The sequence below is a fragment of the Anser anser genome (assembly GCF_964211835.1).
Source record: "Anser anser genome assembly, chromosome: 2".
In the NCBI taxonomy this organism is placed as follows: Eukaryota; Metazoa; Chordata; class Aves; order Anseriformes; family Anatidae; genus Anser; species Anser anser.
In genome coordinates this window covers 62,844,167-62,868,144 of record NC_139721.1, presented here as the reverse complement: position 1 = coordinate 62,868,144, position 23,978 = coordinate 62,844,167, and the positions used below count along the sequence as shown (strand labels likewise).

At 35.9% G+C, this 23,978-nt stretch overlaps 1 protein-coding gene across 6 annotated transcripts in view; it reads right to left on the bottom strand.

The window, feature by feature from the left end:
- ZNF236 (zinc finger protein 236) overlaps positions 1 to 23,978 on the bottom strand; it is a 73,471-nt gene that overhangs the window by 18,835 nt on the left and 30,658 nt on the right. For 4 of the 6 annotated variants that reach the window (XM_083824836.1, XM_083824838.1, XM_083824841.1 and 1 more), the window contains 16 exons: positions 23,307 to 23,510; positions 21,663 to 21,891; positions 20,116 to 20,388; positions 18,662 to 18,865; positions 15,844 to 15,988; positions 13,725 to 13,985; positions 13,235 to 13,485; positions 12,536 to 12,637; positions 7,488 to 7,639; positions 6,197 to 6,303; positions 5,947 to 6,098; positions 5,621 to 5,833; positions 4,861 to 5,140; positions 4,304 to 4,407; positions 2,066 to 2,431; positions 674 to 819 (listed from right to left, as the gene is read on the bottom strand). In XM_083824836.1, coding sequence (XP_083680962.1) covers positions 674 to 819; positions 2,066 to 2,431; positions 4,304 to 4,407; positions 4,861 to 5,140; positions 5,621 to 5,833; positions 5,947 to 6,098; positions 6,197 to 6,303; positions 7,488 to 7,639; positions 12,536 to 12,637; positions 13,235 to 13,485; positions 13,725 to 13,985; positions 15,844 to 15,988; positions 18,662 to 18,865; positions 20,116 to 20,388; positions 21,663 to 21,891; positions 23,307 to 23,510 — 3,189 coding nt within the window. The remainder of the gene's footprint in view (positions 1 to 673; positions 820 to 2,065; positions 2,432 to 4,303; positions 4,408 to 4,860; positions 5,141 to 5,620; positions 5,834 to 5,946; positions 6,099 to 6,196; positions 6,304 to 7,487; positions 7,640 to 12,535; positions 12,638 to 13,234; positions 13,486 to 13,724; positions 13,986 to 15,843; positions 15,989 to 18,661; positions 18,866 to 20,115; positions 20,389 to 21,662; positions 21,892 to 23,306; positions 23,511 to 23,978) is intronic. The other 2 variants (XM_083824837.1, XM_083824839.1) reach the window with 2 other exon arrangements.

Below are 23,978 nucleotides of genomic sequence, written 5' to 3'. Positions count from 1 at the left end.
TAGAAACTTTTTGAGTAGACAAACTCCAAGCAAGTCAATGCAACTCTGCAAATGACTTTTCCCCTAGCTTGGAGTTGGACCTGTTGACCTCCACAGGTCTTCTCCAACCTCAGAATGATTCTGTGAAACTGATCAAACCTAAACTAGTTCATCAAAACTGTTAACATCATTTTAAAATTTAAATGTAATCATCTCACTTTTTTATATAAAGTATTTGTATTGTTCATTTTACAAGCTCAAAGGGAATTTAAATTCTGAAACCAAGTATTTAAAAACATGCTAAATAATGCAGGTGTTATGGTAAGGAAAAAAACATTCTCTGTAATCATTTGAGTTGTTTTCAGAGGTGGGGACTGCTGGGTGGGGAGATTTAGCCTAAAATGCTTTTAAAGTGAAAAAGACAAAATGCAATTAAAAGAAAAAGCAGCATTTAAAGCAATCTGACAAAATCCCAGAGGGGTAAAAAACAGAAAGACTGCAGGAGAAAAACTTAAACAGAAAAACCCCACAATGTAGCTATTGTTGAAGTCTTTTATCACTGTACAATTGATATAGCACAGAACTGCCAAACACCTCGCTCAAGGGAACTCTTCCAGAAGTATACTCATTAAACTTCCTTCAGTCCTCAAACTGACTCTACAAAATTAGAGACAAGAGACTAAAAGCAACCTACCTGTAATGTTATGTTGTTAATACTGGTGGCATCTATTCCAGAGATTTGAACATTTTGTCCAACTAGATTAGCAGCAAGTTGTAACTGTATTCCTTCAAGAGTGGCCAAGCTACCATCTGTCAAGGACACAGTTAAGTCACCTCCAGCTACCAAAGAAAACAGTCACATTACAATGTTTTTCTTTATCATTACTGACCACCTCTTTTAGCATTTTTATTTTTATAAATGAAATCGCTACAAAAGCTACACAAACACGTATATATGCGAGAAAACATAACTTGCAGTTGCTAATTATAAATTCCACATAATTTAGGGATAGCTATTGCTTAAACACAAGCTGGCATCTTCCAAAACCAAGAACTGCTCCAAAGTAGCTTTGGAAACCTGGAGAAATTTGGTATAAATTTCATTGGAGAGTATGCCACCCCTAAATACAAGCAACACTTACACAAGCTATGTACACCTGAACACACAGGAGAAAGTCATTGCTATATCTATGCACAGAACAGAAACTTTATTCAAGAAAGAATCAAAGGTAAACCTACACACATATGTGGGTGGAAATAAAGGTACATTGGCATTTAAAAAACAAAATCTTAACAACTTAGAAAACTAATATTAAAGTTGAACAGACTGTTGCTACAAATGCTCAGAAGAGGTGAAGAAGTCACCTTGTGTTTGACATACCTTTTCCAAACACCTTCAGTATTAAGTATGATCAACCAGCCTCCTTCGGTTCATGTCTCAAAAACATTTATCTTTGCCTATCCAAAATCCCTTACTACAGTAAATAAATCTGCTTTACGAAGCATCCAAGAAATACCTCCTCTGGGCAAAATACGAATCAGTAATCTCGATTTTAAAAGTTTCCTGCCTCTTCCTAGGACTCCTTATTCTGTTCACTCAAGAACTCCAAGCAAACATCAGATAGTTTTTAAATCTCCAATTTTTCACAAACCAAGCCTGTCAAAAAAACATTTACCAGTATATTCTGAACTCTGTTGGTTTCAGACAACAGCTTAGGGTAGCTGATGACTATAGTTAAATATAAGACCAAGACACCACTGCAAAACTGTTTTGCTTCTCTCCTTTTTAAGAAAAGGCAAGAATATTACCAAAAAGAACGCAAGTACTCCTGCTACTTATCTGTGTTTTCTTCCCTTCTACAGTGCAACACCACAGCAGAACTTAAGAAATCTTTCTAAGTGAACTATGACCAGCATACATTTTTCTCTTCATTCTAAAATAAATAGCTATTTATGTCATCACTGTGCAGGAAGTTGAACGCTACCTGCCTGGAAGTAGCATTTGCTATAAGTTCCTGAACCCTAGTAGAAAGCAGAGTTCAGTATTTCATTTAAATACCAACAACAACAAGTAACCCGTTTTTACCTGACACAGAAGCAGGCAGAATAGCCTGGCCCACAAGTCCTTGTTGAAGTAAATTTTGATCAAACTGACTCGTCAAAACAGAGTTATTCATGATGAAAACATTTGGGTCTGTTGAGGATGAATTAAGAAGACTGACTGGCTGTAGTCCCTCAGTTGAAGTACGGGCAACAGGCTTCCTAACCTTCTTGGTCTCTGGTTTATAATGACACTGTATGTGGGTTTTTCTGCGCCCAGACGTACGAAACCGTAAATCACAGTGCGGACATTTGAACGGCTTTGCTCCTGTATGCAGACGCATGTGGACTTTTAGACTTCCTTTTGTAGAAAAAGAATTACTGCACACATGACAACTGAAGAGCTTCTGACCTAGAAAAATTTTAAAAAGAGAAAGGTAAGTGATAAAAACTCTAAAAATCAATAGCCCTGTACCAATAAATTAAGAAAACATGGATTCTAAACTAAATTGAACAGAATAAATTCGAAATAACTAGCCACATTCTTTATATTTCTGGCTGCTTTTCAAATGAAAAAAAGGATTTCAATTAATCTTATTTTTTTCCTAGTTTCTGAGACTCTGTTTCCAATGCACTGTGAAAAAAATCATTCAGAACCCTGACAGGTCACCTGATGCTTCTTGTCTTCATCATTATCTCTCACTTCCTGACATAACAATTCAGTTTACAGATTTAGATTACAAAACCCTAACACATTGATGTCCCTTTTTGTTCAACAAAATAGTGATTACAAATTGGGATGAAAAGTCATACAGTAATGACAAATGCTGAATAAGCACTGTTTCCAAATAAAGTCAAATTAAGTGTACTTTATGGCATCTACAAGATGATTATTGCATCTACAAGATGATGCAATATTGCTGGCTACTCAGGTGAAACGTTAGCAAGAACTGCTATATATAGAGGAAATTACAAAGCAGTGAAGGCAGAAGTACAATACTGTGTGACTTCAGTTATTCCACTACAACAGTGTACACTATGTCAGGATGAGATGCAGGAAGTAAGTATTTAGCCGAAGAACCAAATCTCAGAACCTTCAACAACATACAAGAGCTGGTTCTATGTATTACAACAGAGAGTCTCTGTATACTAACTGCAGTACAAAGGCCAACAACATCCATGAGAATAACATACCTGAAAGGAAGCGTAACAGGAGCGTTTGTTTAAAAAAAATTAATAATCACCTCAAACAGTAAGTTTTTGCAGATAGCACAGCATTTTTTAAAAGACAGTATACCAGACACTCAGAGGAAAAAAAAAAAAGCTTATTACATATTAAAAGACTTTAAACTGATTTTAAACACAAGTCCTAACAATAGAAAGAAGTGACTAGAAATGTGGATATATTTCAAAAAGTCCACCTGAAGAAAAGAGCAATATTAAATAAAAGTCATAATACGATAAACCAAGAAGATGTATCCAGTGCTAACGGTTAAAAAGATTGCAGGTACATATATACTTTTTCCATGAGCTAGAACTGCTCCAGTGAGGCCACACCTCAAGTACTCTGTCCAGCTTTGGGCCCCTCACTACAAGAAGGACATCGAGGCACTGGAAGGTGTCCAGAGAAGGGCTACGAAGCTGGTGAAGGGCCTGGGACACAAGTCCTGTGAGGAGCGGCTGAGGGAACTGGGGTTGTTTAGTCTGGAGAAGAGGAGGTTTGGGGCAGACCTTATTGCTCTCTACAACTACCTGAAAGGAAGCTGTGGGGAGCTAGGGGTCAGCCTCTTCTCACAGATAACTAGTGATAGGACTAGAGGGAATGGCCTCAAGTTGCAGCAGCGGAGGTTTATGACGGAAATTAGGAGACATTTATTCTCAGAAAGAACAGTCGGGCATTGGAACGGGTTGCCCAGGGAGGTGGTGGCGTCACCGTCCCTGGGGGTGTTCAAGGAAAGGTTGGAACTGGTGCTTAGGGACATGGTTTAGTGGGTGACATTGGTGGTAGGTGGATGGTTGGACCAGATGATCTTGGAAGTCTTTTCCAACCTTAATGATTCCATGATTCTACTTTATAAGCTTACTGGCATAGGACAAAGTAATAATATGGTTTATTCAAAATAATGACTCATTTGAGGATGTTATAAGCGCAGAAAGTGTCACCTAGCATTCCCATTCCCCACATCATAGTGAAATGCATTATTCCTTGCAAAATCTTCAAGCTAAAAGAGCCTGTTAAGATGGTTACAAGATTCTCAACAAAGACATTCAAAATCTTACTGACCTGTGTGTGTTTTAACATGACAATCTAGAGTGGATTTTACAGTGAAACTCTTCCCACATTCTTCACACTTATACGGCTTCTCTCCAGTATGGATACGAACATGCCTAATAATTCCAGAATACATGTATTATGTGAATCTATACCTTTTATATCAGTTTCTAGGAATATTCTATATCTTCCTAATTTTAGATTTTATCGAATACTTAATGTAACATTAAACAGAACTAGTAAAGAAGATGATTTAAGCGCCATTTTTCAAACTGATTTTTATGTTTTTATATGCAAGTTCTATTTCAAGAAAAATAATCTAAAACTTAACAACTGTTTTAATAGTGCAGGAAACAAGAAATATGAAAAGGCTGCATATTCTGTATCTGACTAAACCAGCATTTTGATACGTATTTTTAAACCACTCTGGAAAAAAAAAAAGACAAACGTACATAAATAAGAGTCAAGCCTTAGCTTAGCAGTAAAGGTTTCATATAACTTTTTTGTGACAAAGTGTCTGGTGAAGAATTTAGAGATCTAAGAAGATACAGAAGTTTTCCATTTCTTACCTGACTAAATCACTGGGCTTTTTAAAGCTTTTGGGGCAGTAACTGCAACAGTTAGCGTATTTAGGCTCTGCTTCCAGTTCTGCCTGCTTATCTTTGATCTCACTAATTCTGTCCTTCTCAGCAGCAGACTGAACAAGAACTTTTTCTGAGACGGTGGCACTTTCTCGAGGCCTAATCTTTGCCAGTTCTGCTGTTTCTTCTTCTGTGAAAGTTATAACTCCAGGACGAGATTTTCTTGAAGTTCTTTCAGAGTTTTCTTCGTCATCTTCAACACACGTAACTATCAAAAAATACATATACACACCTGTTTAGCCTAATCTGTCAGCTGAAGTTATGAAAATAAAGGGTGGCCAAGAAACACATGACCACTGCGTGGACTTAAAGTCTGTGGCCTGAACTTGGACTTATATCTCTTTCAGAGATCTACCTAGATGTCTATATTTATTTTTAATAGAGCTAGATTTGTAACTCCTATTTTTACAACAATTAAATACAGGTATAAGTTATTCAAGACAAAAAAAATCCCTTTTAGTGGCACATTAAAGTAACTATGGAACACAATACTCTGACTACACTGGACAGGCTCCTGGCAAACTGATTTCTTTAAACAATTTAGACAAAAAAGTATTTTCAGTGGCTCAGGACATTACGCATGCTTGAAGGCTAATTTATAGCATTACTGTTACAGCATTCATGTAATCCGCTGAAACATTGGTACTTGTTACGTAGTAAGTACGGTAAGAGTAAAAAATGAAATTACCTCCCCCTCCTGTTTCTGTAGCTGCTGCTACAGCTGAGGAGACTGCCTGATGTTTTTTCATATGTTTTTTGCAGTGAACTGTTGTTCGAAAACTTTCATCACAGAATGGGCACTTGTAAGGCTTCATGCTCATGTGAGTTGCCATGTGCCTTGTAAGGCTGCCATTAGTTGTGAAGGACGTATTGCAAATGCTACAGCTGAATGCTTTAACTCCTTAAAATAACAGAAACAAGTAAGTAGCGTGCAGTTCTTCTAATTTATGTATACAAATTTGGTATTGTAAACCTTCTGAGTTAAGGAAATGCAGAGCTGGTATACTCTGTTACCTGTATGAGTCTTTTCATGTGACTTAAGAACTCCTGATGAAACAAAGCCACGGCCACATAGTTGGCATTTATAAGGCTTCTCACCAGTATGTGATCGTACGTGTTGTTTCAAATGGCTGGATTTCTTAAAACCCTTGTTGCAATATTCACATCTATTAAAAGAAAATTATTTTCATTAGTGCATGTAGTTAGTAGCCATAAGAAATTCAGGAAAATCTTTGACTGATCCTAAAAGTTAAGTATAACAAACCTATATGAACGCCTGCTTTGATCTTCATTGTCCTCAAGAAAATGAGGCCGCTGGGTATGCAATTCAAGTTCTTCTTGTGATGACTGATCTTGTATCAACCGAGTAGTCTAAAAATCAAAGCCTTAAGTAAATTTCAGCAACACAATATTGAAACAAAGCCACACAAGTAGGTAAGGAAAAATATAGTATTTGCAGTCAATACAAATTAATCGAAGCAATGTCAGAAATCTACCCTTTCACAAATTCATGTCAAGAAATTGAGTGCAATACAATACCTCACTCTTTCCAAGTGAGAAGGAAAATAGCAAAACTTGCACCTACTAAACCAGAACACGAGGTGTACTCGCACCTCCCTACCAATTTAGAAAAGAAGTCTCAAGTCTCCTAGATTTTCTAATGTTTGAAGGGTTAAATTTAACACTAAAGCAGCCATTTTCAACAGCACGAGCCCCAGACCAAGTAGCAAAATACACGGTGGTGCTGATAGTTCTTGACTACTTTCTGAACAGGTTTTTTCCTCTAAGCAACAGCTACAGACAAATCCTCCAGAAAAATAGCATGCTGTAACATTAAGAAAAGAAACTCCAAAGGCTGAATTTACTCCAGCGTTTCCAGACTCTACAACCTAATTCCCTGACTGGCATTTGCCCTTTGCAAAAAAGCATAAAAGGGCTATAATTCATGCAGCTCAGTATCAGCATTGTAAAGACACTCCCCACTGCTAGAGATGGTCTTCACACTAGATACTGTTAACATAATAAAAAGTACTATTTAAACTGTGGTGTTTTTTTTTTTTTATAAGTAACTAAACTCTTTTATAAATTTAACCAGATGAGAACTACGAAAGAACTCTCTACGCTGCAATATGCAAGCTCCATGAATGATAACTACATATTTATAACGTTCTTTTTATTGCTTGATCACATCTGTAAGAATCTAAGAATTAGGAAAGAATATAGTGCAATAATACAAGATTGTCTTATAACAATAAGTCACATGAGAAGACTCATACAGGTTCCTTAGCTTCAGGCTTACAATTTTACTTCATAGCATTATAACCTTTTAAATGCCTAGAGCACCAAATCATACAAACCTTTTTATGAAACAAATAGCCATGTCACTTACATACCACCCCCTCCCTTTTTTTCCCCTAGCTACTCAAAGAAAAAATGCAATCTAGAAAAGAAATCATGAAACATTCCCTATTTGTCACTTTACAAAATCATTAAAGAACTCAAGAAAATCATCACTGAACATAAAACAATGGATTCTGCCATCTAGCAGTACTTACTACATTAATAGTGTCTGTATTTGGAACTTGAAGAAGGGTTGGTGGATGGTAACTCGTTGAAAGAGCCTGAGATTCAAGTGTGCTTGAATCCTGCAGCTGCTGTACAGCTGGAAATTGAGTCTGTTGATTGTAGCTGTCATTCACTGTAAAACCTGTCAGAAATTAAAAGTCACAAAACCAGAAAACATACTGAACAGGACTCAATAACACCACTTTTTTTTTTTAAAGACTACCTTCAAAAGAGATTAAGTAGTATTACTATATGGTAATGCTCATTTTATACTCTTCACTGCTGAGTGGCAAAATACATGTTTCTGGGATCTACATAATATGCATAATTGGGTTACTTACCATTAGCTGGAATTCTATTGGACAATCTCCTCCACAGAAAAACACTGTTTGAAGTTTCTTCAAGGTGCCACAATTACCTTAGAGCCATTGAAATTTTGAATTTCTTGTATGTAAGCATGCATGTGTCAAACAGGTTGACCCATCTCCCTTTATCCATGTTGGTACCACGCTCCCTTAACTACACTGGAAGCCGATCACAAGGATGCAAAGCTCAGTGGGGAGGATGGCGGGTGAGTGGAGGAGATGACCCAATAGGAGAACTCCAGTTTCTGATAAAGCAACCCCATTTTCTCCTACTTTGGATCTCCTCCACATATTCCCACTCTTTAGATAACAGTAAAGTATGGCCTCTCAAAGGCAAACTGCAAAGTAAAAATAAACACATTTTTAATTCACATTTCCAGTATGAAGACCTGAAATTTTTATTTGGTTTTGTTCTTCTAAGATATCAGATCTTAACCAATTCTTTTTCTAAATGAATGAACAAACTGATAGTATAACTGACTCAAAGCCAGGAAAATATAGCTCAGATTTCAATTTTCTTTATGCTATTAGAGATGCCCTTTTATCAACCCTTCCAAACCCTAATACTTCTAATATTAAATAAAATCGGTGTTACATTGGAGGAAATGAAACCACAAGTATGAGTAATTAATAAGGGCAGCAATTTTATTATTTCTGTGCAGTTTGCCTTCAGCGGACAAAAAGGGTGAAGATTATGAAACAGGGTAGAAACAAAAACCCATATCAGATGATCACAGCATCAGAGGCCAAAAAAAGCAATGCTTAGAGAATGTGTTGAATTATATTTATCAAACACTGGGATGAGTTAAGTATAAGCAGAAATTTTCCCAGAAGATATTTTCACAGCGTAAGAATACTATTATCAATATAGAAAGAAAAAAACTCTTTATGTGCTATCACTTACATCATAGAATGAAGGCACAAATGTAAAGAAGTCTTAAGAGCATTATTAGTCAGGTGGTAATTCAGCATAAAACCTAATGCCACAACTTGTGTCTTAGATTTTCTCCTAGAACTACCAAGATTACAAGAAAAAAGGATTCAACAAGCTGAACCTTGCACTCGAATTACTCTTAATTAAATGACAAAAAAAAAGTGGCCTGAAAAACAGCAACGCAAAGCTTTATGGTCTTTAAAGGGACACTAATTGCTGTTTTGAAATATATTTTAAAAGCTCTGTTATGGAAAACTGGTATTCCCATTACATATGATGAGAACGCATACAAAAATAAGCTTCAAGAAACTGAGAAACTAAAGTGATGCCACTTCCACGCCCTACATACAAAAATGGACATAAATATCAAATGTTAAAAAAAAATCTTAGATCAGTAACTGATTTTTACTAAGAAGGAAAAAAACAGAAAAGCTACTATACCATCACCTATTTCATTTTACAGTGTTTTAATAAAAGCAATTATAGGCCTTCTGAAAAGTTTCCCAGAAAGAATCCTGGAACAGAGTGCTTGGGAAGAAAAGTTCTGAATTTAGATGTATTTTGGGACAAAATGAAGAAAGAAATACTACTTCTGAAAGTAGTTCAAGAATAAATATAGCAATAAGCTACAAAAAGAACGTAAGCGATGCATCACTCTGTTGCTCAACACCTAGGTCGAAGGTCAATTTCCACTCAATATTTTAAAAAGATCTGACAACTCTGAGTACATTAAAGACATTTGCCACTACCAGACTATTTTCACGGAACAACATTAAACAAAAAAATAAGTAAATGAGATAGGCTATGTCTAAGTAAGAGACAAAATTCATAGCCTTGAATTTCTGTTCTTGCTTTCCATCACTATCATTTCACAGAAACTTCTGCTTAACTTTCTTTTGCCAAGCAAAGAACAGAAAACAACTTAAGGTCTGTATAACAAAGGGAGTCTCTTACTACAAAGTTTTCTAAACTTGGATCAGCTTTATGTTCAGTACAAGCATTCATTTGCAACGTTCATTTTCTCTTGGCTTTATAACATTACCCAACCTATTCTCTTCTACCTTGATAAAAATTACTAAACAAAATAGAATATGCTGGAAATCAGTTTACTACTGGAGACACATGGGCTTGACATAAGAATCAGAAACCTACCGTGTAATAGTTCATAGAAAATACAGTATCTTAGTTTGTAATAACAACTTCGTGTCTTTCTTTTCCAAACTGACAGGTCATTCAAAATTACAAATGCATCTACATGCACATGTTTATCACTGCAGAGATCCACAACTAGCAATCAAATGTTCTGGAGGTTTGTTTCCTAGGTAACTTTTGGAACCACCTGAACAGTATTCATTAGAACCAATGTGTAAATAGTTACTGAAAAAAATAGGAATTTCAAGTCTTAGGATTGCAAATCAACTTCTTAAGAAAGCAAAACAGCAGTCCAGTGGCAAGGGTATATTCATGTAGGCAACAGAATAATAGTATTTGGAATTCTTGTAGTATTTCATAAACACTTCCCCCATCTCCACTAATTGAATTATTAACATTCAACCATGCTTATAGGGATATTTTAAGGAAGAAAGGGTGACATAATCTATATGAAAACATGTTTGGTGACAGATGATGTTCAACAGCCTAAAGACATGTTCTGATAAAGGATCTGTTTGGTTGTTCTGACCTCACTAAAAAGTCTTCAAATGAAGATGCCTGAATACGTAAAATTACAAAGAACACTGAAGTGCTTTTACTATCTTCAGAACTAGCTAAAATGAATACCAGATTATGACACAGAAGCACCCTCAAAAGATACACACTTTTTACCAAGTCTGAGCATATCAAGAAGAAAATCTGAACAAACCAGAAATTGTTTGTACTAGTAACTAATACTTATACTACTGAAAAGTATTACAAACAAACCAGAAAGAAAAAAAAAACAAGTTCTAACAGGTCTGTGCAGACGTAGAAATCAGCATCATTTGGATGAAATGCAAAGATTTCCTTTCTCAAAAAAATTTAAAAAAAAACTTACTGAAGATTTTCTAAAAACTTTGATGTTCTGTTAATAAACAATGACCCAAACTATTTTAGCAAGAATACAGCCTACAAGTATCAAGGAAAAAAAAAAGACACATTGTCTTGAGCTTGAATGCTCTGCCTAGCTGATAGGAAAAAGAAATTAGGAGCATGAAGCACAGATGCAGACATAGGGAGAGGGTCGACCAATTTAACGCATGCATCCGCGCAAATGCTTACCTACCTGAAATTCAAAAATTTTGTAGGGCTCCAGGATCTTCAAGGAAACTTCAAAGAGTAGGGAATCTGTGGATGAGATTCCAAGTAGAATAGGAGACATCTTATACAAATGAGCCTTAAATAAAACCACACTCGTTCTGATTCTCCTGTACCAGTTTTATAATGTACTGATGATCAGCCCAGATTTCTGATGAAAGAATTGTTTTGTAGGATCAAGAAGTATCTTTTCTTCCCCCTCCCCGGAAAAAAGCACTCTGTATTTAACATTCACTTAATGAAGAAAATAACACACTAGAAACTGAAGTCTAAATAAAAACAGCAAAACAAGGTCTGCATATTGGATTTTTAAGCTCAAAAGAGCTGTAAAAATCCAAACAAAAAACAAAATCACACTGAAAGTTACACTGAGGGTGAAAAGGTTGCATTTTTATTCTGCAGTCTCTTTTTGTTCATTTGGAAAAATTGAATAGGTAACTAATGAAAGTAATCCACAGGTTTTTAATAGGACCTGGTTCAGTCTTACTTAATAAAGGTGGAGACTAATTTCTTTTCCCAGTGACATACAAAGCAGCACAACCTAGAGAATTAAAATTGGCAAGAAATTACACTACTTCTTCACACTGTCACACAATTTAGCAGTTGATAACATTTTTACAAAAAGCACTCTACAATTAATCAGGGAATTAAATTAATATAGAAGTTTAATCAGATGGGATACCAATTGCTGATTACCAGCTAAAGTTCTTTGCTAGAATCAGAAAAAAGGAGGAAGAGACCAACCAAAACAAACAAAAAACTTCAATGTAACACCACACCCAAACCCAACCAAACAAGAACTAGTAACATCATATCAAGCAACAACTCAAGAAAGACAGCAGTGAAAAGCGAAGGAAAACTTAACTTCTTCATTCTCTGCAGGCTACAAAAGCATCTCTTACACCTGAGTATTTTAAAGCTAGAATAAAAAAAACTTACAAGTGTTTATGAACTTTTAATTTGTTATGTATGTAGGTTTATAAAATATAAAGAAAACCGCTGTCATTAAGTGAAACAATGATTTTTACATGATAATGTATCACAAATCTCAACAGCTACTCAATCAAATCGTAGAGCATGTTTCTGATCATCTCAAGTTAGCAGCAGGTACAGTTAGATGGGGAAGTTCTGTGGACTGCCTACTATCACAGCAATTACCAACACAATCAAGGAAAGACTATAAAATGCCTGACTACAAGCCCCATACTGTAACGGCTAATCATCAGCTCATAAAAGCAAAACCTAATTATATTCAAGTATTCTGTATATTCTAGCAAATATAGTTTCAAAATTGTAATTTAAGAAAATGCTTTTGCAAGTTATCTGCCTTGCAGCTACATTGATTGTGGATGCTCAATTTTAAAATGTTTTTTGATAGCTATGCCGTAAAACCAAATTTATAAAGATCACCTTCAAAACCTTTATAAAAGCTTTATTTATTACTAACCTTGTGATAAGCCCTGTTGATCAAATGACTGCTGTGTTATAGCTTGTTGCTCAAACTGAGCGATGTTTTCTTGTAAAGTATGCTGGGATGTCACAAATCTATCTGAAATGGGGGAGATGAACAAAATATATGTATCAAGAAAAGATGGAATTAATTGGATAATTCAGTTACTCCTGAAAAATTATATTTTAGTCATTTGAATTTTTCCTATATTAAAAAATAGACAAAAAATTATTAGCTGAATAGCTATTTAAATCTCTGCTTATTGTAGGCTCTTGTATTTACTATGAAAAAAAGCAAAAAAGCTTAAGTAAAATACTTTGTTCTATCATCACTAATGGAATAAATTGACCAAGCATTTTGTATTTTCTGACCTCAAATCACAGGTATTACTTTCTAAGCAGACTATACAGCAGTGCTTTTTATTAGAGATGAAAAAATTTTTGGCCATGTTATTTTCAATATATTTAGCAGTTTTGTTTGTGATACAAATAAATGTGTAAAGTTTAATACGTAGTTTTATATTTTTAACAGTACGCCTAAAAACTAATGAATAAAATTGTATAATATGCTAAGTGGTGACCTTTTTACTCTACGTACTTTTCTAGTTATTTACTCGCATTGTCTTGAAACCAAAATCATTTGAATTTTGGAAGAAACTGACCTCATCATAAACCTCATCATGTTTCAAATACTCACCCTCATCTTGCTCTAAAGGCTGATCAGCCAATTGTTGTTCTAGTGCTGTTTCTTCTGTGCCTACTACTGGCTGCTGGTCTAACTCTAAAATAGCCTGCTGATCTGTTGCAACAGCTTCTGACTGCTGAAGCTCATCGCTTTCAATCTCCACTTGCATCTGTGTAGAAACATGAATGCTCTGCTGATCTACTGTAGAGTCATCTATTGAAGCAGACTGCTGATGCTGCTGAAGTTGCTGTGCAAGTTCGTACCTGCAAATAAAGGTAAGAAGGTTTTTTTTGTGGCTTTAGACATACATTATGTCTTTTTTTTATTATTATACAGCATAATTTACTATGCCTACAGAGCGAGCTAAGTATTTGCTACCCAGAAACAAATATCCTTATTCAATTATTAGCATTTAAGACTGAGCAAAGCTACCTTTTGAAGTATTTTTACGAAAGGACTACCAATATACACCGAAGGATTTGCATAAAAACTGTAAACATACCTATGAGTCTTCATGTGTTTTTTACAGTTTAGTGATGTTTTGAATGTTTTTTGACAATATGGACACATATATGGTCGAAGGTCATTATGGATTCCCATATGTCGCCTGAGGCTACCACCAGTAGTGAAGGCCCCGTTGCATATAAGACACTTAAAAGCTTTCAGTCCAGTGTGTGTTCTAATATGTGCTTTCAGAACTCCCGCTGACACAAAACCTCTTCCACACTGAGAGCACTTAAATGGCTTTTCACCAGTATGTGACCTTTTTAAGAGAAAGGAGATTTATGTTTGATTCCAAAAGGCAGTAAGATAATAAATTTTCAAAAGAGTAAAATAAAGAAAATGAAAACAACTGCTATATGGATGGAAGAGGCCTAAGTTAACAAAATTTGGATATCATAGCTTCAGTAAATTATACATGTCCTGCATGTCATCATTGGCAGGGCCAGACGCAATATTGTCTTCACGGCTTTCACCATGTTCTGCATTCCAGCCGCCTTTTCTGGTCAGACTTTGCCTGAATTAAGCCATTTGGGTTGAACTGAATACGCTCTTTAGACTAAGATAATATCATTCACATGCAGTCTGCTCATTCTAGCTAAACCGATGTCCCCAGAAATTCAGAGAAAAATATATTATTCTGCACATATTAACTGCTACTCTGGCAATCTCTTAATGAAAGTCTTGGATACCTTTGACTGAATTTCAACAATAAAGAGGGCTTTTTTGTCTCTAATACATCTTCTACGGTTCACTAACAACTAAGTTTTAAGTAACTACAATCTGCAGCCAATTTTCTAGAAGCTAAGTTCTGGGAACAGAACTATGTCCATCCTGAACACTCCCTGAAAAAAAGCACGGTATAACTAGTACTTCAGACTGCTATGTGAAAACAGTGTTAGTATGTTACTATAGGTGAGAGAGTTTCCCCACTTCTGAATACTCCTAATATACTAAATTATAAATACTAAATCTCCTGCTCAATAAATCCTTCCTTCCTTCCTTCCAGAGATAGAGTTTCCCTTTAAGACTCCACTGGGATGTAACACAGACTGAATGACAAGTTAGGAAATGGAGCAGAGTGAAATGAGAATTTTTAAAGTTACAACTGTAGTTTCTGAGGAGTGAGAGCTAGGAGAAGGACAGTGTGAATGCTAGCAAATGGAAGATAAAAGAACCAGGATTTAATAAAATAACCAGCTGGAACTGGGGAAAGTTAGGGATGGTTTATGATTATAGTACTTTCAGAAGTCTATGACCACCACACCGGATGCCATAGTAAAGAAGAGTACGATAGACAGATCTACATATCTCAATTTAAATTAGAGAAAGTACGAAAATCATGTAGCGCTCACATTGCAGATGTAAGCAGATCACCACCTGCTTGCAAGGAATCTTTACTTAGGTTACAGTAATCATGACTTTTTTCTTCCCCCCACGTCTTCTCTTGCAGTTATTTGGCCCACAAAACGTTGTCAAGGCTTGGAGCAACCTGATCTAACTTTGAAGCTCTAACTTTGAAGCTAGCTCTTCTTTCAAAAACAAGGTTATACTAGTTACCTCCACTAGTGCCCCTCAGACCTCAATTTTTTCTATAACTCCATGGCTTTAGGGTTTTAACAAATACCCACACTATGGAACTTGAACAGAACTTGAAGGAACCAGGAGACCCCAAGAATGTTTACGTGATTACATTGTAAGCCTAAATTTTTAGGTTCAGTACATAGAAACTAGAAAACAACACGAGACTGATTTCCTTCTCAAATAATAGCAGCTACATACAAAGCAGACGATTTGGAGTATGCATTTACAAAATTATTACAAGAACTTGAGTGCAACGCTTGCAGTTTTCTATATACCATTTAGGAAAAAAAAGTATTCTACTGTTAATGAACTGCAAGGTAAACACAACCATGCGTACTGCTAGAACTGTGCACGGGCACAAATTAGTGCAAAATCTCCTTCAACATTACCAGAAAAATCAGTTATCAATGGTTCACTGCTTAAAGACAATTAAAACAACAAAAAGAAGCCTTTTCAGTGACCAATATGTAAATTTCATACTTTTCCATAAGATTTGTTATTGTGTACATTTCCTTCCTCCTTCATATTTATTTTACCTGATATGTTGTTTAAGATGACAAGATTTTTTATAGGCTCGATGGCAATAAAAACACTTATATGGTCTGTCTGCATCACTCACAAAATTGTTGTTAAAATAGTTTTGGAAGAACTGGCTATTCCTTGGGATTGGCTGGATAAGACCTACACATAAAAACACAAAGGAAAAAATAATTGATAAAAGATATTCCAAAGTTGCAGTAATCTGGAAAGCTAGTATTTGAAAAAAAATTAAAAACTTACACCTAGACTTTTGGTACAAAAGAATATAAGAAAATTAGCACATTTTCAGCACCTATTTGAGATTATATATATTCATCTACTTTGCATTATACACACTGTATCATGCATGCTATCTGACTGTTGATTTTTTTTAATCCATAGGTCAACCTCATTACATTAAGCCTCACATATATCCAAAATAAAAATCAATTTTAAAGAAAGTCAACTGCTACGAATTCACTGCCGATCAGATGCTTTGTTTTTCCTACCTCCATCTTATCCACATAACATTTAATGTACCCACATATATATTACAACATGACATATTTAATATGTATCTCATGTGAAAATTAGTTTGCCATGATATGTAACAGCCTTACTTAAAGGATATAAAATCGACTTTAAAATATTTTATTTTTATATGATCTACTCTGCCTAATCAGCAGGCTTGCTAATTTTCTGGGTAACTCCAAATATTTATTGGGGGGAAAAAAGAATCAAAGATGGATTATTTAAACAAAGACTCTTTACACATTGTACCCTGAAGCCAGTTAAGGGTAGTTCTGGAAAATCACGTAAGAGTTTCTGCTACTAAACATCCAACTGCTAATAGAAGAGTATCTGTCTCAGAAGCAGTCAACATAAGGCCATCATTCCAAACACTGTAACAGAATGGGAACAGTAGCAGAGCTCTCAAGTAAACAAGCTCACTGTCATTCACACATCTGAATGCAAAAGTACTCATCACAACACTAGTATGAAAGACTGATGAATGATGCAGCTTCAATAAAGCAGCAAAAGATACCTTTGTGATACTAAATACTCACCAAAAAAAGCCCTTAATGCTATTTTTCCTTCTTCAAACTGCTTAGTCTAACCCTGTATTTCATATTCAGAAAGGAAAGTCCAATGGGTTTCTGCTGACTTCCAAATATATTTGAAAAGGGTAGAAGATAAGGAAAGAAAACTTTCTACTTTTTGATGAGAGGTTGCAGCAACATCAAAAAGAGCTTAGGTTTATCAGGCTGTGATTTGAATAAGTGTATGTATATATATGTTTTATATATATATATTTCTGTATGTGTATATGTAAATCAAAATTTCCTTTATGTTCCGCAGCTAACTCAGTCTAGGAAGAATATCTTCTCCCAGAAAAATTCTTCTGACATTCTTAAGCAACAGTAATGAGAATCATACAATATCCTGAGTTGGAAGGGACCCACGAGATTCCTGAGTCCAACTCTTGGCTCCACACAGGACTACCTAAAAGTCAGACCATGTTGTTCAAACACTTCTTGAATTCCAGCAGGCTCGGTGCCATGACCACAGCCCTGGGGAGCCTGTCCCAGTGCCCGACCACCCTCTGGGAGCAGAACCTTTCCCTAACGCCCAGCCTGACCCTCCCCTGTCCCAGCTCCATGCCGTTCCCTCGGGTCCTGTCGCTGTCCCCAGAGAGCAGAGCTCAGCGCCTGCCCCTCCGCTCCCCTCGTGAGGGAGCTGCAGGTGACCATGAGGCCTCCTCTCAGCCTGCTCTGCTCTGGGCTTTTATAGTATTTCTCTTTTTTTTTTTTTTTGTCATTAATATCACTTCCATCTCCCTGCCTATTGCAATTTCACTGCAGAGATCTTAATTTTATTGTAGTGTTTTTTTCCTTCAAAATCAAGAAAAATGACTGTACCTGTTCCTGGGTTCGCTCAAGAAAGAAAGGTTGTAGAATCTGAGTATCTGAAGCTTTCAGATTAAGCCTTGCGGCTACTCTTTGAAAATTTACGTCTTATATCAGACACCAAATAAACAATTACTCTTGCATACAGTAATTCTTGGAAGCAATGAAAACAAGTGGATTTTCAAAGATTTTAGGATAAATATATTACCAATTTTCTACTACATAATGCTGACTATACAACAGACAAGGTAGGGGTTACCAGACTGTTGAATCAAACAACAATGGAGAGTAAATAACCTGCCCACTACACTGACTTCTGATGGACATATCTTGATTGAGCTGTGAGACAACTTACCTTGTTCCAAAAAGTGGTTTTACATAATGATGTAATAATTCTTCTACAACAGAATTAAAAGAACTATATGATTTATCTGTAGTATGTTCAAAAACTATTCTGCCCTTTATTGAAATATTATCTCTAATTTAGTTGAGGTCACAATTATACCAAATGCACTAAAATCTGTAACACTGGCATATTTAATATATGTAATTAGAATAAACGTGATTGACTCAAGAAAAATCTAAGACTGTATGCCACCTTTTCTATATCAAATGTCTAACAGTAGTTAAGCTAAAGTCCAAGTAACATAAGGTAAAAATGCATACACTTATTTCTATGGCTTATACAACTTCTCTGTAAATAAAAGACTTCTTATTAACTCAGAAAGCACAGGAGAGTTTCAAGCAAACTATGAAATACAGTGCTTTTCTGAAGCTAAGTTTATTAGTTTATCTGATGACTAATCTCAAAAGTACATATTTCTGAGTAAGGTCTAATTGTGTTTGCTTGATTAAACTGTGACCTTTGTTTCCCAGTGAAATCCAAATTTCATGTTTACAGGCAAACACAGATTTACTCACTCTTTACCTAAATCAGTGATGAGTATGGGCTCTTGCAAAGGGATGTCTGGTACAGGGACATTTGTTTTTCCTACTCGAACTTTTGCAGGTTTACGTTGATGTCGCAGCTTTCTTAGTTCCGTGTGTTTAAAATGTGAAGCTATATGAGTTTTCCGGTGGCCTGATGTTCTAAATTTTTTGTCACAGTGAGGACAAGCAAAAGGCCTAACACCTGCAAAAGATTAAAAAAATTAGTTTCTGATTTTATTTCTACTTCCCCAGAAACGTAGTTTTGGTATACAGATTCTTTTCTGCATTTTCTGTTTTGCTTTCTACCCAGGTGTTCACTGTTAAATATGCTTTCAGAGAACATCAATAAAATCCAATCAACAGTAAATATAAAATTGCCAAATTACTAGCTGGCTATAACAGGAAAAAGACAGCAATTTTCAAAAGGTGCCAGAAGCTATCAAAAAATTGCAGATACCAGGTCAGAGAAAATTGAGAAAAAAAGAATCAGCGAACACGCAGACAAATGATACCTAATAGTATGAAAAAGATGAACATTGTAAAAGTTTCAAGAAATTCTGACTCTGTCTCTGAAAAGTCAGCAGTGTTTGATGACAGCCAAATAAGCATGTCAATGGGAATTTTTAAAGGATGACTTTCTCACTGCAAAATCCAGTACTATTTTGAACAGGAATATTCAGTTCTGGACACATGGTCTCCTTGGAACGCATACTGGAGAACTTACTAAGTTACAGAGACAGGCAAAGCTGATGAACATTCAGCTTTTGTTCAAGGGGAAATCTCGGACTTACAGGGCTAGAAAACATGGCTAGGTGCCACAAAGAAAATCAGTGGAAAATACGTGCAAGAAATAAGATCAAACTGCTGCTCTTCACAAAACAGTAACTCAGAAACACCAAATGAAACTACCGGGCAGAATATTGAGCACAACAGAAGTTACTTCACTTAACATATAGCTCAACATTTGAATTCATAATGGTCTATCTGGCAGTAAGTTCACATGGATTCAAAATCAAGTGTACGATTCTCTAGAAAGCATCATCAAATACATTCATAAATTGATATTAAAAGGGAACAACAGCTGACACATCATCAGAAAACTAAATGCCCACGGCTTTTCTATAAGCCCAAAATTTCAAAGCCATGAAACTCTAGAGAGCTAAGACAGAAATTTTCAGTTCATCATTTAAGACAATGATATCGATTTATTCTACGGCAGATATCGATTTATTCTACGGCAGATATCGATTTATTCTACGGCAGATATCGATTTATTCTACGGCAGATATCGATTTATTCTACGGCAGATATCGATTTATTCTACGGCAGATATCGATTTATTCTACGGCAGATATCAACAGCATGATAGACACTAAGCACTTCACATTGTACGCATTTGTTCGAAGCCTCACCCACATTATCAAAAACACACCAACAGTTTTGAGACCTTACCTGTATGTAGACGAATGTGAACTTTTAAACTCCCTGAGGTGGAAAAGCATTTCATACAAAATTGGCACTTGAAAGCTTTAATGCCAGTGTGTGTTTTTATGTGTGCTGTGAGAGTACTCTTAACGGCAAATGCACGGAAACACTGGGGACACTTGAATGGCTTCTCATGGGTATGAATGCGAATGTGGCGCACTAAATCACTTGGTTTTTTAAATTCTTTAGAGCAGTATGGACAAACATGCCACCTTATTCCATTTTCTTCACGTATAGAACCTGAAATAAGAAACAAAACCAAATTTAATTTGTTTGAAGTATTTTAACAGTTTTGTTTTATAAGTTCCACTATACTGACACCATTATACTAAGTAATCAAAAAGAACACAAACACATTTTGCAGATGCCACTACAACACACTCTGTAGACAATTAACTTCTCAATCAGATGCATTCTACTTCACAAAAGTAGTGACGGGCTGGAATGAAAAACAAAATCCTGTTGAAATTCAAAGATTTTTATGCTACTGAAAAGGAAGAAAGGAGAGAAAAGAAAAATGAAGCTAAGAAATGTCTGATTTCACAGAATAACAAGAAACAATGCAGCTTGAATGCCACTTCAAATGTAGGCATAATGCAGTATAATATACCAGTTAACTTATAAATACCACATCTAATACAAAATTGTTCAACAGTAAATGTAACTCCTCCATAACAACACCTACAAATTATTTTAAGTACTAAAGACTTACATATCTCACTGGAGGGGTTACTTTACATGGCACTCTCTTATCCATATTCAAGAAAGCTATGAATCCCTCACAGTTCTCATCTAAGGACTCTTTCAGGCTCAAAGTACACTGTTCTATGTTTATCTCTGTTTCCAGTTCAATTTATGATACAGATACAGCTGCCATACAAGAAGTGAACAACTGAAAGGAAAGTTACAGGTGTGTTTACAAGTAATATGGGTTGCATTTGGACCAATGATATAAAGGCAGAGCTGTTCAGCAGATACACCGGAATTTCATATCAGCCCAGTAGAGCCTGTACAGTTGTGAACACAAATTTACAGCTCAATCACTAGTTTCAGGTTACAGACTTAGACATGCAACATCAGTGATGATCTGTATGAGGCAACAGCATTGTACTTGCGTCCCTGTGAGGCCTCATTTCCAAAAGAGGAAAAGGAGAGCTTGCAAGAACCCTCTGCTCTGGGACACACCATGAAATCCCAATCCTCCTCGAAGAAGGATGATATGAGAAACAGGGAAGAAGATTTCTATTTTCTGTCCTTTTCCAAAAATTCCACTGATCTAAATCCAGAATATTTAATAGTGTAACTTCCGTTATTGCTACTCCATAAGGTTTTTAGTATAAAAGTTATAAATTACATTGATCATAGCTTATACAAATACTGTATTTTAGATAAAAGTCGATGAAGTCTGTAACTGATCTGCAATGTTTTGGGAAATTCCTTTATAAAGTCATCAACACCCCCAAAAATACTGTAGTCTTTACAGCACAAAAAGTATCAAACAGTGGCAACATTACCAGGTAAAAATGGCGATTTTTTCTTAATAACCTTTTTTTCTTTTTTATCCAGTTTATCTGTACTCTCTTGCTCCTTATCTTGTTCTGCATTATTAGAGTCAGTCTGATGATTTGAGAGAGTCTGGACATCTGGGTTCTGATCCTGGGTCCCAGGAGTCTTAGCTTGGCTGCAGTCAGTAGAATGTGCAGAGACGGGAATTGAAGACAGCCCACTGTTCTCTAAAGCTTGCTAGAAGAGAACAAAACTTTTAGACTAGGAAACAAGCATTCTCCAGCTGCACCAATTTTTGTCAGACTGCTATTTAGAAGATGTAACACAAATATAATTAAAGGATTTACCTTTCAGAAAAGTGCCAGTTGTCTCTATAAAATCAAACGTTTGCCAGAAATATACCACTATGTCTTATACCTACACTACATAAGAGGATAGTTTCCCATAAACAGTCAATTTGAAGCCCATTAGCTTAGGGAGAAGCCATAGATTGTATAATCAAAAAGAAAGACTGCTACATCAAAGAAAGACCTGGAAAAGTTCTCTGTTAACATATGATTGATAACCCTCTGACTGAGACAAGAGCAATGCACTCATTTCATGCACACCTGAAGGGACTGAAGTGGAGGCACTTTCATGGATACTATCACGTATGAGAAGATTCTGGATCAAAGACCTCAAACACATTTCAGTAAGACTGCAGACATTTGATCACTTGAAAGAAAACATTTTTATTTTGTACAATATGTTTAAGGTGTTAAATGCTCATACTTCCCATGTGTGTTGTTGTTGTCTTTTTGTTTGTTTTTTGATAGCTATCAAGAGTATAGTTATATTTTGTATTGTAATTTGCTGCAACTACACACAACCTTCCAGACATTAGGGAACACAGCACAGGTAACATAGTGAACCTGCAAAGAGCTACATGTAACGTTCAGGTCTTCCAAAAAATTCAAGTGGTTCTTAAAAGGTTAGAGATAAGGAATAGCTTAAAGGTTAGCAGGCTACCACCAACGCTAAAGAAAAACACTCTCTGCCCCGTTCCATCCTGTTTGTGTCTTTAATGCAGAGGAGGGTGCAAAAGAAGCATAGATAGTTGAACTACTGCCCAACTACTCTTCCATACTACTCAGCATTTCCTATTGCCATTACCAAGGACGGAATAATGGGTTAGACAAAACACAACCCAGGAAGGAATTTGCACAGGTAAGAAAAATTCCAATAGCCCATATTAATTAGATCAGGATAAAGGCCCAGAGACACTCTAATTTTTTAACTAGATAAAAATATTTTTCCCTATTAAATATGGCTACACTTTAAGAATCGTAACTTAAGGACGTGTCAAAAGCTGCTTCTAGGCAAGAGATAAAAAGTCAAAGGGTAAAATGTCCATGAATGGGTGTGTACACTCACAGCTTTCCTCTAGGCCATGTAATCAATCTTTGTAACCTTCGTTTTGTAATATTATATAAAACAGTATCCTGGCATGTTCCATTCCTGTTCGTTAGATCTTTACTATTCTCTCTTGACTGATAAATCATTTCAAAATACAGGAGGATTGCTGTCATTGAAAATACTGAAACAAAGTTTCACTAAAATAAAAACAAGAGAAAACATTGAAATGTAAAGATGTTATCACACACAGCTCTGACCTGCAAAATATCTCTATTGATCCCCACAGCAATGCTGAGCTGCTGACCAGGTTGTTGAGGCTGGTTATTTTCTACAGGACCTGGTTCTGATAACTCAAGGAGCTGCTGGATGACATCAGTTACAGCCTGTTGTCCCTGATTAGCAGTAGCTGAAGACACCTGGTTTTCTGTCTGCTGAAGAAGCGGAGACCGGAAATGCGTGGCCTGAAATATACAGCAGTATATTTGTAATGGAAGATGAAATGTATATACGAACTTACCTGTTCAGGCTCCCTTATGTGAAACGTCTGTTAACTGTCCACTACAAGGACTTTTATCAGACTACTTCACACAGATCTGCTACTTAAGGTCTTCTTACTCCATTTTTTTGGACTTCTTCCCAAGATGCATAACTGTAAGCTTAAAGCTTGAATTAAGTTCGTAGCAACTACTGAACCTTCAACCAGTTTACAAAACACAGGGATCAATTACTGAATTCCACATGGAGAGGCCACATGAAAAGTACAAAACAGATACATGACGCTGATATGGTTGTCTTTTTATAATTCACATTTAACTAAAGTCCTTTAGAAAAGAGAAGTTCTACTAGCTGAGATTTTTGTATTAAATAATTAGTGTTGTTACACTGAAACCCTTCAGAACAATCAAACTACTAACTTGTTTGCTTCCAAC